The 15,817-nt window shown below is 41.6% G+C and overlaps 1 protein-coding gene across 2 annotated transcripts in view; it reads right to left on the reverse strand.

The window, feature by feature from the left end:
* Positions 1–15,817, reverse strand: part of kazna (kazrin, periplakin interacting protein a) — a 178,979-nt gene that overhangs the window by 112,265 nt on the left and 50,897 nt on the right. For both annotated transcript variants that reach the window (XM_023427585.2, XM_023427586.2), the window contains exon 3: positions 9,329–9,518. In XM_023427585.2, coding sequence (XP_023283353.2) covers positions 9,329–9,518 — 190 coding nt within the window. The remainder of the gene's footprint in view (positions 1–9,328; positions 9,519–15,817) is intronic.

The following is a 15,817-nucleotide window of genomic DNA, read 5'->3' on the forward strand; positions in this document are numbered from 1 at the left end:
CCTCCCCTCCTCTCCCCATCACATCACATCATTCAAAAACCACTGGGGGGCTCCATGCCTGACGAGTACACACTTTTCTCATCTCCTATCTCAGCCTATTAGGAGTCATTCTCTGGGGCCGCAGAGCAGACCTATCAGCTTCCCCTGTGCAGATTTCTACGCCAGAGTCCCATCCATTGTAATTGCAGCATAGCTTCACATATATTCAGCTGCTCTGATTTCCCATTTTATTTCCTTTTATGATCACTGGATCACTGGCAACCATACAGTTATGAATGATTCTCGCCCACGTTATCTTCTAGAACAAGTTTGTTCTGATATATTGGAGCTGGGGCCTGTGGCAAACATATAAAATGAAGGCCATCGAGAGACTAATGGGGGATCTTAGTGGATGCAGTATAAAAACAATGATGCCCACCACCCACCATCATCCACTAATGAAGCTTTCCATCAAATTAATGAGAGTTTTAATCATTGTTCACAGTAGTCTATCCACATGGTGCACTATCCATTACAGTGGCCTGTCACCTTCATGGAGATACAGAATATTCAAAGTCCTCTTTCAAATGTTTTTCTGTAGGAAAGTGACATTTAGGTTGTACTATAGTACTCTCCCACATGACACAGCTCTGCATTTGAACTTGATGGCAACTAAATATATGCAATGTCACTGATTACTGAGCACACTCTCATGCCATCTGCTGCCGTGCGTGAGGGTGCTGTTAGCATCAGTTTTTAGGAGAGGCAGGCTGAAGGACAGAGGGCAACATAAATTTACATACCTGAGTGCCGCTTTAAGTCATTAATGCATACTGTGACCAACCCAAAACATCAAATACACACTACAGATCTGACCTACCCAAATGCCATGAAGGGCATCACACTTTCTATTCAGGTAGAGATAAATAAATAATATATGTGTGTACTAGTGGGGTTGGGGTTAATTAATATTTCGACTGTAATGTCAAACACAGTCACTACTAGTGTGTCAAGGCCTGTTGGTAGGTGATGACTGCTTGGAAAACACTCTACTCCCCTGCTCAATAACTTATGACAAGGCCACAGAGAAGTGCGTGTGTGTCGCAGCGCTGTGAATACACACGCATAATATGGTGAACGTACGCATCAGACACACCACATCTTATATTTGAAACATATACTTCATGGTAATCAGTCTAATTGACGAGGCTCTCTCACCCAGTTGATGACTGCATGTATATGTAAATGAATGACCTTTAAGCATATGGTTACAGACTAACATCACTCATCATTAACTTGCTTTATAGGAAAGTAATTGCTACCTCCAACCACATGTTCAGGTTTCAGCCTTATTAATTATACCAACACGGGTCTTTCCAGTTGAAATAAAACCTGCAGTGGGTGGTGATTCCTTCTAAACTTGGGATTCATTAGGAACCTTACTGCAGTTGACGCCAGCAGAGCACCCAAATGAAAGTTGCCAAAGGCAATTGTGCCATTTCCAATTTTTGTTGCACTTTTGAAGACTGCTCTGATAAGTAACCATCTGTTGGGTAACTCTGTCAAATAAATGACCATAAAAAGGTGCCATAAACATGAAACCTGAGGACGACGATCATTCTTCCCCTCACACAACTCATTAAGTTTCTCATTGCCATAGACAGAGGGATTCAAAAGCCATCCCCATCGACAAAAAAACACTAATGAGATTTGGTGCCATTTTCACAGCTTGAGGTTATTCATTGCAGTCCTTTATATGACTCCATTAGCCTGTTATATTGCTCCTGTATTTTTGCTTCCTTGTTTTTCAGTCACCAAATGCCTCTCCGAGTGACAGCGGCTTTACCTATCCCTCTTCATCAAATCAATGAAAAGGAGTGTGAAAGGGTACGAAGTGGCATAATGGGATGTTGCAAAATGTCAGGTTTTCCAGACGTTGTTGTGAGGAGACAAAAGACAGCAGGGAAATGCGATTCATGGAAAAACTGTATTCTGTTTGAAGACATTCTACGCTTGAATGACTCTGCTGGGATTTTGACAGGACAAGAGCTTAACAATAAAAGAAGACAATAGTTGAAATGATATTTTTGCTTGAGGCCTTGATGCAGCAAAGGTGATGATCAGATGTTCAGTGCTTTGACATGTGGAAATGTGGTCAGAAATTTAAGCACATTTCTCAGCGTAAAAAAGAGCACATACAGCTTGGTTTACAAAAATGTTTCCCCATGTTATTATATTTATCAAATAATGTTGTAGTCAGTAGTAAGTGGCTATATATATTTATAATAAATATTTCCTTCAAAATCTGAAGTAAACTGAAAGAATTACAATTTATTTGACCCAATGTATTGATATGTATTTATAAACATGAGTGCAGTATAATGTAACTAACCAAGCACTCAAATTGTACTTTTAACAAGACAGCAGTGACATTTGAAGCAACTCTGCAGAAATTCATGCCAAAGACTCCTTTTTGCATACATTACCCTAATTGAAGAGGGAAGGACATTATGTGAAAGCCTGCTGACATTTTCAAATAGCTGAGATATAAAAGTGTCTTTCATAATTATGCAAATGCTGTCTTTATTCCATACTGTGTCTTTAGGTTATGAATCGACTGTGAATCCTTGCTTATGAAACAGTTGTAATTTTGACAGAAGATAATCTTTCATTTTAGTACTGATTTAGAGATGCAATGCATAGACAGGGGCGTCGTGAGGCGTGGTGGTCTAAGCAGGCGCCCCATGTGTAGAGGCTACAGTCCTCGCTGCAGTCGGCCCCAGTTCCAGTCCCACATCGGACGGCCTTTGCTGCATGTCATTCCCCCTCTCTCTACCTCCCTATTTCCTGTATCTTTACTATCCTGTCTCATAAAGGCCCAAAAAAATATACTTTAAAAAAAAGAAATGCATAGACGGTTTTGCAGGTAAGACACTGTACATAGTGCTGGAATTACATCCTCTACATGTTGAAGACGACAGTTGTGAAACTAAATTGATTGCTGCATGTTCCATGTACAGGAGCAGACTTTAAATGCTGTATATGTACGTGATGGTTACAGTGGGAATTAGGAGTGCATGTCACAGTGGACACAGGAAGAATACAAATGTCTAAGCACTTCTTGTCGATGTTAATGAAGCATTTACTGTGTGAAAAGAGTCTCTCTGATATGCTGACAATTGAATGTTAACGCTGTACAAAGAATGACAGGAGCTCCACCGAGCAGAGAGGATCTGCGCTCACGCATAAAAATTGCAATCACAGAGCAAAGTAATTTCACTGAAATGCCATGTTACCTTAGAGAGCCTGGGGTGTGATGGCAAGGGAAGTCGGTGCTGGGAACAGGCTTGTGTATGCGTTTTTTTGCTCCACAGTGAGTAAAACAGAGGCATCTTGAACATTTCCATAGCAGTTTTTGGAACTCCCTGGTGCTCACATGCTCACAAGAGGAGGGAGAGATGTGCTGCCCCTCTTCCATTGTATGATACCAGTGGGTTCTGCCACACAGCTGGTGATTCAAAAGCATGTATTGATGAATGGCTGGCCGTCACAGTACTGCATTGTTGGGGCCCATTCTGAGAAATGTGTGGGTCTTCAAACTTGCTTTAAGGTGCTTGTGAAATATGAGTTACACTAAATAAAAACACCCAATACTACATGCTGTGCAGACGCTGGTCTAGAGTACTGGCACCTTTTTTTATTCCAATTCAAACACTGGGTAATATATTAAAAGCATGAGCAGTCTTGTCATGTCTAGGCTGCTCTTCTCTTCACCTTTAAAGGAGCAACTACTTTTTAAGCAAATAGCCTCCCGATATCCATAATCCTGTTTAATATCTAATGTCAATGGCCAAGCAGGATTTCCGTGTACAGAATTACAGAACACCACCTGACTGTCGTCTCAGTAGCCTTTTAACATTCAGAGCTGTCTGCTCATTAATGATGTATAGAGACAGCAAATCCTCCATGCTAAATGATATAATAGGCCTTACTCAGTCTTGATCTTCCGGATAACCCTGTCTAGAAAATTAATATATTTTTGTATTTTTAATTATCATGAGGGTAAAATCTGTGTTTAACTCAAATGATTTGGCTGACATTATGTGAAACCTTTTGATGAGCTCCAGATACAAGAGCATGCCCTTTGTGTTGAGACAGTAATGCTGTCAATAATCTTGTAAATGCTTCACCAACTGCAGTTTATTCAAATACTGTTGCTCTCGACTACGAGAACGGACGAGTCATTAAAAGCAATAGGACTGGCCTTCTCTCATAACCTTTGAATGCTGAATAATGAACATCATCATCCCTCACGAGAGGTAGTTAACAATCAGCTACAGAAAAACATCCAATGTTTTATCCAAAACTTGCATTAATAGCAGTATTAGCATATTTTCAGACTCATGAGCAAAGTAAACTCCGTAGAAGTCGGTGACATTTAACCAAGTATGGACAAGCGCTAGTGTTATAAACAAGGCTGCGTAACACTGAGAAAGTACAATCAGTCGGTCGATTTACACGGCTTGCTTCTACTTGCACATCAACATTTCTCTGGGGAAAAGAATACAGAGGAGCAGCCGTCAAAACGTTTTACAACTTGCTAGAAGCTGCCTAGAGCATTGTACGTATGTAGTTTAAGCACTGAGATCTAGGGTAAAGTGTATAATTATTATTAATTGGTAAAAAACACAAAATAAACATGTAACCAGAATGCTGCTGAATGACCTTCAGAAAGATTAAGAAGATTAAGATTTCCCTTTACCACGTATGTATGTACAATCATGTGTCCTGATACACGACAACAACAGATGAAAGATGCCAAAAGAATTAGCATTCATCTTATGCACCATTGCTTTTATATATCAGGGAGTCCTAAAGGGTGAGAAAGGGAAAGCTGTGTTGAACTTAATTACTCAAGACAAATACTTTAATCAACGAAATGAAGATGAAGGCTGATTAACGTTAACCAGCTAGCTCGCTAATTTACCCAACTTTTTAGCTACTGTTAGTCCCAGTGCTGTGCTGTCAGAACGGGCAAAGCAAAAGGTGCTTGATGCTCTGATGTTGACCGGTTGCGTTCATCTAGTAATTTACTGCCCTCTTGTGGCTGCAGCAGGCTATTGTCTCTGGAAGCTAGCTTGACTACCAGCTGTTATATTTATTGTCTCTGTCATTTTTGTTGGTGTGGCAGTGTCCCGTTGACAAAGGCTGGGGCAAGTTAAGGGGAGGGGAGAGCAGTGTTTTTTAGAGGTTTGTAAATGGAAGATAATCCTGGGATCTTTGATGGGTGACTTGCTATAGCTAGCTAGAGACAACAGCACTGTCCTTAATTCAGCTTCCAAAAATTTACTTCATAGGTCTTTTCTTCATAAGGAGCAAATTACACTGTGATTTATCATCTCAAATCAATATAAATTGTCTTACTAATCACATGTGTGACGAGGAGGAGTTAGGGTGTAATGTGCGGAAGCTTTTAATAAATGCTTTTGCAAGGAAAGCATTTATCACATTAATATCTTTTTTCTTTCTGTTAATCGAGGTTTAGGGTTCTCTGGTCTGCAGTGAGTTTGAGGCGGCAGATTGAGGCAGGAAAATACAGGGTTCTGCATTTTCACTGGAGTGTATCGCTGTCAGTTAATGATAATTATTTGGAAGGTTGCCATAGTTTTTTTTTTTTTAAATATTTTTCCTCAATACTGCAGATTTGCTATGTTCACTGTCACTTTAAAGGAATGATCCTTATATTCCTTCAGCAGGTGAAGATGTCCAGGCAGAGTGCAGCAGGAGAGACTGTCAGCACAGGAAAGGTAGGCAGCACAAAATCAGGAGATATGACTAGCCCTGAACTTCAGAGAGATTTTACTGCTGTCATGAAAAGGTATATTTTAGTCTGGTCCATTTTTCTTGCCGGTGTAGTAAACAGCTGAATCACACATTGAGATGGTGTTTGTTGAAAGGGAGTAGTTGGTTCTTCAGCTCTGTTTGCTTAAAGTCACCACACATCACTTGGTGGTTCTGCTTTCACTATTACTGAGCACATTTCCCATGTTTCTAGTGGAGCAGGCGTTAAACCTGTTTGATTTGTCATGATATTGTGTGGAAATATACCGGGATTGGAACAGGTGCAGAATTGTAGAAGTACCTGACATGTTAGCTATTGCAGCTTGCAAGTTTCTGAGCCATCAGCGTGACCAGGCGGCCTTCATTAGCCTGTGAATCCTCTCACAGCATGATAATTCACCTTTAATGGAAAAGAATGAATGCATTTTGATATATTTGTAGCAGTGCTTTAGAGGAGTTATTAAACTGCAAATAACTGCTTAGGTCGCATGATGACAACTGAGCTATCTACATGACAGCAGAGCAAAAAAGACCATTAGATGTGGCTGAAAGCTCTGGAAAAGGCTTTTTAAGTTGTTAAACTGAGAACTCTGTCTGTCTGACTCTGAGACAGCTTGCTAACATTCAAATTCTTGTTTTCGGTCACACTGCTACTACACAGCACAGTTTTACACGATCAGTCATGATTTACAGCAGTCACTGCATGCATCCTGGGGATGTCAACCTCTCTAACACTGCTGTTGATTTTTTTCTTGCACTGCATGAACTCAGATGCAGTGAAGAATACAAAGATAAAAACCAACCTGTTTAATATACAACAGCACAGAGGTTTGAGTGGTTGCCTGAGTAGCACCTGTCGACGGTGGTTGCAGCAGATTTAATCAAGGTAACCATAGTGGATCTAGCATGCATAATTGTGTTTGATTATGTGTGTCACACTCAAACCGGAGGCTGCAGGTGGATGAATTTTTCCACCGGTATGCACCTCTATGAAATGTTCTGTAAAAACATTTAATGCAACCCACCGACATATATATATATATATATAAGACATTTCAAAAATACCTCCAAGTAAAGGTCACCACAAAGAAATATATGGCAGATTGAGCTCTAGAATAGGCTTCTCATTCACCCCACCAAGTCCCAGAGTGGAGCTGGCCGTGACACACAAAGAGAAAATGAGAGCGGCACAAACTGGGGCCACAGTCAGAAGTTTTGGGCCAGTTTTATGGCTGCTCAGCATTTCTCTAAATAAGCAGCCCCACAGTGTCGCAACAAAGCTAAATGTGGTCCATTTAAGTACACGGAGAAGCTCATGAACTAAACTACCACAGCAGAGGAGAGACAAGGTGTAAAACGGTTTAAGGGAGAGATGTGGAGGCCAGCTCTGGTGTGTTTAGGAGGCGGTTGTGAGCATATACCGCATATACCTCTCCACAGACTTCAACAAAAAGACAATACATGAAGTACCTCCATTTATTCATAACTGCTACACTTGCTGGGATGAATGTAACATGCAAATGCAAACCCCCCTGGCAGAAGAAATGCAATTAAAGTAAGCTAGCCTGCTAGCAAGGTTAGTGCTGCTGGTAGTGAAGTGCCATGTGGCACCCCCAACACAGCTTCCCTCAGGACTCCCACTCTGCCGGCTGCGCAATGAACCAGCGACCCTTAGCACACACCTCCCTTCCCAACACAGCCACTGGTGATAAATTACCTAATCCCACTGTCCCCAGCCAGTTCTATTATACACCCTTGGCTTGTTAAGAACAGCTAGGAAGAGAGAAAGGGGGTTGAATAAAGGCAGCAGAGGCGAGTGTAAAGGGGAAAAAAGACTTACTGACAGAGACACAATGACAAGGGGAAGATATACAGGCCAAACAAAAGCTGGAATCAGCAACCATAATCTTCAGTATCAGAAGGACATATGTGTGCTTCCTTTTGATGTCGAAAAAGAGGGGCACTCAGAACCACTTAGAAGTGTATTTCGAGACAATTATGTCTGACAAAAATCCATCTAGAGAGAGATCTGCAGATAGGTGTCAGCTTCTGAGTGTGTATCATTTCAAAAACATTGCTTACGTTGTCAGAACGGACCAGTCAGAAAATCTTTTTCCGCACTCTTTGTGATGCTGATGTGAGTTTTATGAATCTTCTGTACGGACGAATGTGATTCCACCGCTGAACGTGTACATCTCAGGCATCATTTCAGCTGAGCAGAGAAGCAGCTACAAGGGACAATGACATCAGTGCTCAAACCTTCCCAGAGGAATGCTTGTCGTCACTCACACTGGCAAACACACTGCTATGGAAACAGCAAGAGTGTGAGCGTGCATCGGGGTTAAAAGGATACCGCAAGGCGCGCACACACACACACAAACAGAGAGAAATAACTGCAAAACAAAGCGACAGGGGCAGTCCATTGAAAACAATGCTGACACATGACCAATCTGTTCCTGAGCAGCTGTGTAAGGCAGCCTGGGTTCACATTTTCCTCTTTAAAAAAAAAAAAGCACTGCAGTGGTCAACTGAGGACTCAGTGACTTTCTGTCATTGTAAAGGGAAAGTTAGCCAACAGTTTTTTTCCTGTGAATGTAAGAGAGAGGAAACACAGCAGACCTATTACTGAGCTTGATCTCGGAAGTATCTGAGAGAGATGTGGTTTCAGAGCAGAGCGCTGCCAAAGCCAAGATGGAACATATCCTATCAGACAGCTCACTGTGCCAGCTGACTGCTATGGAAACAGCAAGTGTGTGAGTATGTGTGTGCCAGAAGTTGAAAGGACATGGCAATGCATGGGCACAAATACCACACATGCTTATGTCGCCAACCGTGCTTATGCATGCCCACAGATGCAAACACACACATCTGTTTCCTATCTATATGTCAAACTGACTATTGAAAAAAGTTGGAAAAGGACAAACAGAGCAGCTGCAGTGCGCACACACACACACACACACACACAGGACAGCATTCTACAGACTGGGCAGCCATTCAAACAGCTCTCGGTAACAGTAACCCACAGCAACCCTAAAACCAGCCCCCTTTCCCTTCCTCCTCTAGAGACACAGATCCATTGCCCAGTTAAGGGAGTACCGAATGAACAGGCAGACAGAGTGCCCGAGAGTGAAAAGAGGCTGTAACTTTACCCACTCTGCCCTTACTAAAGTGCAGCTCTACCCCCCTCTTAAAGGTTCATGGGGTTAATTATTCAACATGAGAAGGGATTTATGGGAGAACTGAGAGTGGACACAAGCTGGCAGAAACTCCTCACCTCTTTTGTTCAACTCATCCACTCACTCACTGACTTTCAAATATACACTTATTCCCATGGACAGAGGCATGAGCCGAAGCGCTCTCAGCTCACTCATCCGTCACACGCAGCAACACATGGCACACATCGTAACATCATACACAGCTGCACCAGAGTGTACTCATCCCTCTCCACATGTTCGCAGCTTCTCAGCACACACTTAATTTCACTCTACTCTCCGAGCGGCTCTCTTACCGTTGTGGTTGTGCTGCAGGGTCTCAACCATGCTGGCAGAGGAGTCGGTTGCCCCCAGCTCGGCCAGTCTTCGGCTGGTGGCGCTCAGCTCTGACCGCAGGTTGGTCACCTCCTGGCTGGCCGACTGGATTGCACCATCGATGCGCTGGGCCAACTGCTTGTTGTCATCCATCATTTTCAGGATTTTTGCCTGAGGAGGAGAGGGGAATCCAGACAAGGTGTCATGCTGACAAGTTGACCATTTCCCACGGAAGAAGGTGTTCCCAAACAAATCCCTCCTTTTCTGTCTGTTCTCGCTCCCTTTTTATGAGAAAGCCAAGTTAAATCCTCAAAGCAGTTTGTTCCTGTCCGTTAAAGAGAGGCATCCGGCTCAGGGGTGATGTGTATCTGCTGGAAGGAGAGTACGCACTGGAGATAGTGTCTGTATGGTCGGAGTGTGTCAGTGTGCGAGCATGCCTGTGTGTGTGTCCTGGAGTTCCGTAACTGCATGAGTGTGTGTGAGTGTGTGTGTGTGTGTGTGAGTGTTAGAGAGCCAGCACTGCCCCCGTGAAATGTGCTCCCAGCAGCTGACTGTTGAAAGGACACAGAGCATTGAGAGATGACAAGTACCTTTTTAAATGGACTGTACCATTTGCAGAGGAAGTCAGGGGGGGGAGTGAGCTAGACCATATAAGCACATGGAAGTCAGAGGTTCTCAGCTCAGCTGCTTTCAGGAGATAGGGTTGTAACATTGTGCGATTGTGTGTTTGAACTGACACGAGAAATTTCCTTAAGACTGTAAAAACTGATTTCAGTGACACACAGCAGCTCTTTCTCTCTCTCTCTCTCTTTCTCTTTCTCTCTCTCTCTGTAGTGAATGTACCTCCCTTCATGGACTCATGAACAAAGGGAAGGAAATCATTAGTTTGACAAAGAGGCAGTTGTGGGGAGAAAACAATAATAGTTATGCAAACAAAGCTTTCATCACAGTATCATAGCGAGGTATTCCTCCTGCCAATGTATTTTTAAAGTCCTGCTGTAATGTTTGACAAAGGTTAATCATGACAGACTATCTTAATGTTTCTGGCTCAGATTAAGAAATGATATTTGTCCACTGGAGCGGCAGTGAGGAAAACTGAGATAGCAATTTTCCTTTATCCTTTATCCAGGGCTTCCATTCCAGGTCCATTTTCCCTAACTGGACAATAAATCACACTAGAATTGACTAAATTAGTTAATTAACCAATTAGTCGATTAACAGAAAATAATTTAAATCAAGCAAAAAATCCCAAACATTTGCTTGTTCCAGCTTCTCAAATCTGAGGGTCTGCCATTTTTATGGGTGTTACATAATTGAAAATGAACTATCGTTGGACTTTGGATGGATAAAACAAGCAACTGAAAGGCATTAATGTTGGCTCTGGGAAATTGTCTCTGCATTTTCTTTTTAATATTTTCTGGTGTTTAATAAACCGAATGATTAATTGAAAGAAAAAGAAATCACCAGTCAGCCTAGTGGTTTTATAAACTGATCTGACTGCCACACTGCACTGTGAGTGAATTATGAAGTAACAAAAATGTATTTTTCAGTCTATCTTATAACCCTTTCTAAGTTCTGTTTTTCTTTTCTCCCTCTTTTCCTTTCTTCACAATAGATTAAAAGTCTACAAATACAGGCGGCAGACACAGTGACAGCCACCTGTTTACAGATAAGGCTGATCATTCACAGTGAGCGAAACATTAATGCTTCTTTCTTCCCTCTGCAGCACCAAAGCGAGGTGATGTGGAGAGTATCTCCAGTCAGGAGGTTTTAACAGTTGCTTTTATTGTAGCTGAAGCACTGGAAGAGAGTGAAATTATTTTTTGAATGTGAGATATACCGCAGAAATCAAATAAGAGACAGATAGATACTAGAAGCTTATAGGATAGAAAAGCCTCATGATGAATCCAGAGTCGCTCGATACTGAGACCGCAGACCTGACAGGGAATGAACATGTTTGTCAATAGGCATCACATACTAACAAGGCTTAGAGCACTTTACACTGCTTTGTGCTTCCTGTGACAACATCCTGCATGTATCTATATACTGATTCATTAGATGCTCAGTATCTGATGCATCATCTTAGTGTTTTTGTACACAAGTATGCAAAACTGAAGGAACCAGCATTATGATCCCTAAAATCTTCCTCCATCTACAGTTCACACCATCTTCCGCCACACCTACAGCAGCCAATAATGGTTATTTTGCGTGAAACATTTCTGCATTTTTGTTCTGAAACTCAATCAATATCAGAATTTGAGTGAGAATCTATTGACACTTGTGGGGTGGTTTCCTCAAATTAGCAGGAAAACAACGCCAATCAAATCTGATCCAGTCCCGCCCACACAGTCCTAATGAAAGAGAAGCTGCTTTTAATAATAACTAAGGATGTCTTTTCCTAACATCGACTTAAACTGTTGTTTATTTAGTTATTAATATTCAATACAATACAGAAATACTTGAAGCTGCGTTAATCAATATTATTGTACTAACAACGGAAAGATGGCTACATGTAATGTGGAATGGTCTACTGGGCTTTTAGCCTCTTTTAGTTAATTGTTTTAGGTTTACAGCTCGTAACTTTACTGCTTCAGTGTTTCACTACTCCTCAGTTTTTAGTGAAAATGCTCAGGTAAATCTCCTGTACCTAACCTGCCAAGCTCCCAACAACACACACACACACACACACACACACACACACACACACACACACACACACACACACACACGTATTTTCTATGGGGTTGGTGGAGACCAAAGTAGAGCTAAAAAAAAAAAGTAGCTCGAAGTAAATATTGGACTTACATTTGCCAGGTGGCCAGCAACAAAACTCCAAAGTAATGCTACTGTTGCTCTGCAAAAGTATGTAAAAGTATGTCAATGTTGTGTTTACAGCTTGTTCTGCTAATCCCAGCTGGCCAAAAAAAAAACAATTAATGAAGGTTTGGGACATAAACCAAGTTTTCAGTTTTTAACAGAGTTGGAAGCAGAAATTCTTCCCCTCCACAAACCACATGGTGAGTTACAAGTATCATCCATGGTCTGGTTATAGGACACTTCACACCACACCCACGGTCGTTCCCTGATTGGGTCTCATCAGCTTCGATTACCAGTGGTGAAAGCAGCATGAATAACGAACCACAAGCGTTAGTGACCTTGTTGTTTTCGTTAGCAGCTGTTGTTCAGATAAATTCTGCATTTTAACGCTACAACTGTCTTTGCTGTTCCTCGTACGCAGTATTTTGTGCGTCCTGTTTACGTAAAAATGACGTTTTAAAATGAAAACGTAGTCGTGTGGACAGAGTACTGCCAGACCACATCACATCAGTTTCGTGATCTCATTATAAAATTCCATAGCCGTGAAAAGATGTTTTAAACGGTATAGACTTTAATGGTTAGTTGTAAAAATAAGTACTTATAATTAACAACTCACTAAAGTTGCCTTTGGCCCACAGGGGTGAGGAAAACTGCCCCTGTCCCCACTCAATGCCCCACCTCAACCCTGCATTCTCAGCTATTATCTGAGTCAAAGTCAAAGCTTGCCCACTCACTCAGCAGTACAGCCGCGTTGTTATCGTTTCCCGGGGTTATGTGAACGAAGACCCCAACCCATTCTGCATGTAGTAAGCACAGATCAGATACCACGCTGCACAAGCCAGAGTTGTGAGCAACTGCGGTGTACTCAGAGAAAATGTTATGGTAGCCTCAGGCGCTCTGTGACTGTGACTGTGTGTGACTGTGTGTGTGTGTGTGTGTGTGTGTGTGTGTGTGTGGGTGTGTGGGCCTAACACTGACATCCACACAGTCATCTCAAATAAAACTTAACTGACCATCCGCTACAGTATGCAAGCAAGAAAATGGGGAACAATAAATACACACACACACACACACACACACACACACACACACACACACACACACACACTCTCTCTCTCTCTCTATACCCGTTCATCCATCTGCCCAGACACGAGTCACCCCTCCCTCTCAGTAAATGAACATCATGTTGTTATTTATAGACGACCCTGCTGCCGCATATGATACATTAGTCACAGGGGAGGGCAAGCACAGACACACACACACACTCTCACACACACACACACCCACCAGGGGGCTAATAATCCCAAAGTCATTTGATGTTCATTAATGAAATTCATCTCTTGTCAGGTGTCATAAAAATCTATTGGACCCTTCTGGGTAATTAAGATGCTTTGGTGTCTAAGTGTGTAAGTGGATTTGTTTGCATCTATTTATATATCTAACTATCCCACCCTTACACTGTTTGTCTTGCCTCAGGAGTCTGTCTACAGAATGAAACCTGGAGACACTCTTTGCTGGTATACACATTATGCCTCATTATGGTAATACCTGTATGCATGCATGTGGATGTGGTTACATGTATATATTTTACAGAATCTGTATGTTGCAAATGCCAAATATAGTTTATTTGAAATGATCTTGTTACAGTAGCGTATCCCATGGGTAATTTGATCATTTCCTACATGACCATGAAGGTTACATGTAATTGTTTTTACCATGAAATATTGCAACAACAGTGACATGTATTGGACAGTAGTTTGTTTACTGAACAAGTTTTAGGAACCTGCAAACCTGCTGAGGCAGGTTTCTTCAACTTAAACTAAGCATGACAAACTAATGCACTATCCTCTTTGGTCTCCTTACCAGAAAAGACTACATCAAAACCTGAATAAGAGCATCAGTCAAGACTGCTGGATCTACCTCATGTCCAGTGTCTCTATCCAACAATGAGCAAGTAACTGGTAAAAATGTTTCCAGGGTAGACTTACAACTTTGCTCCTGACACCTCAACACCTACGAGTGGTGACTGGTTTATTGTGAGTTTAGCTCTAAAAATGAACATGATCCATGTCTGTGTGTACACCACATAAATGACCCATTGCTCAAGTCTCTCTCTGGGGGTCTTGAATGTGTCTGGTGGTCAGTGGAGTGAATCAGGACCCAGCGGCTGACTGAGGATCAGTAATTAGAGGGTGTGGTGAGGGTTTGGATTAGCATATGAATAGAGACAGTGGGGAGAGGGATCAGTGCTCTGTGACCATTCTTCATTGTGCCTTGGCTGAGTATCCATCCATGCAGCCGGCCTTTTGCAGCCAAGTCACCGGCTTCTACACAAGTCATGCAAAAAAGTTGCAGCACTGTGTACAGGAGTTTTTAAGCCTGACTGATTAAATTTTTTACTTATTGGGGTGGAATATTGTTGCTAAGCAATAACAGTCAAGATGCACAAGTACATACTGGGATGGTATGTTGCCTGGCAACAATAGAAACCGATTTCAACTGTGGTAGTTAAATTAAATAAGAAACAACAGATCATGAATAAACCTTTGACTGTCAAGTTTCAGCAATGTTTGCTTACCTCACATTTTTAAGTCCGAAATTTCTTTTTGTACTCTCATAACAAAGATTGAGCTTAATTGTAACTATCTTTGAAAAATTACCGCATTACATTGTTTTGTATATTTTTTTAACTGTTGTTTTCTGTGCCAGTTTTAACATGACAGGAGACATAATCACTATTTTCATACATTTTCACACTTTTTCCATTTCTCAGATCCATTTCTCGTGATGTAAACGATGAGCAGCCACTTTTAAATAAAGTGCAGGTAAGTGTGCAAATGAAAGGGTGACATGATAAACTGTTGGGTGGTCGACAGAAAAGGCTTTTTACTGAATCTTACAGTGACATGAGCAGAGGTGTTCCTTTTTTATTTGTATCGTCATAGACCCATCCACCCAACAACAGTTTTTTTCTTTGTTGATAAAAGTCTGAACAGACAAAGACTGATATTGGTTATTCTGTTTTTTTTTTTTTTATCCCAGAATAAACTTCAGTAATTAATCACTGCATGTGCTTGAAGAAAACCTTTCCCAGAGGAGCATGCAGTAGATACATATAATGTCCAATCATAATCTTTGTCGAACTGATAGCAAAGAATAAATTCATCATGCATCATTGAGATGGGAAGAACCATTGAGTATGACACTTTCTCTGAGTATGACAAGTGTGACACTTTCTACCTCTACAAAAGGAGAGCATATTATATCTCTACTACTTTCTGCTTTCAGCATTCTAGGTTCTGCCTCTAAGCCAGGGTCACTGCCGTGCAGATAATCTAAATACAATGTAAAGATACCTACACAACATTCTGTGTTCACTGATTCAGACTATGCCTCTGCAATGCAGAACTTATGGGCTGCACCAAAATCACCTGCTCACTGATAGCATCTGGAAAGGCCAGCCAATGAGGTGGAAAAGGTGCTGTAATGCGGGGCTGTGCTGTTGTGAATTCTTGGGTTGCTTCTTTTTTTCATCTTTTTGAGCAAAAGGAAATGGTTTAATGTCCCCAGAGGAGTAAGGAAATGGAGTTTTTGTAGCTGAATGTTATCTTGATCTCTTATCAAGATCATCTTATCTAAGGGTAGAATGGGGC

This window comes from Seriola lalandi, unplaced genomic scaffold (genome assembly GCF_002814215.2).
Source record: "Seriola lalandi dorsalis isolate HSWRI2012SDOR001 ecotype SW California unplaced genomic scaffold, Sedor1 jcf7180002054861, whole genome shotgun sequence".
Taxonomy (NCBI): domain Eukaryota; kingdom Metazoa; phylum Chordata; class Actinopteri; order Carangiformes; family Carangidae; genus Seriola; species Seriola lalandi.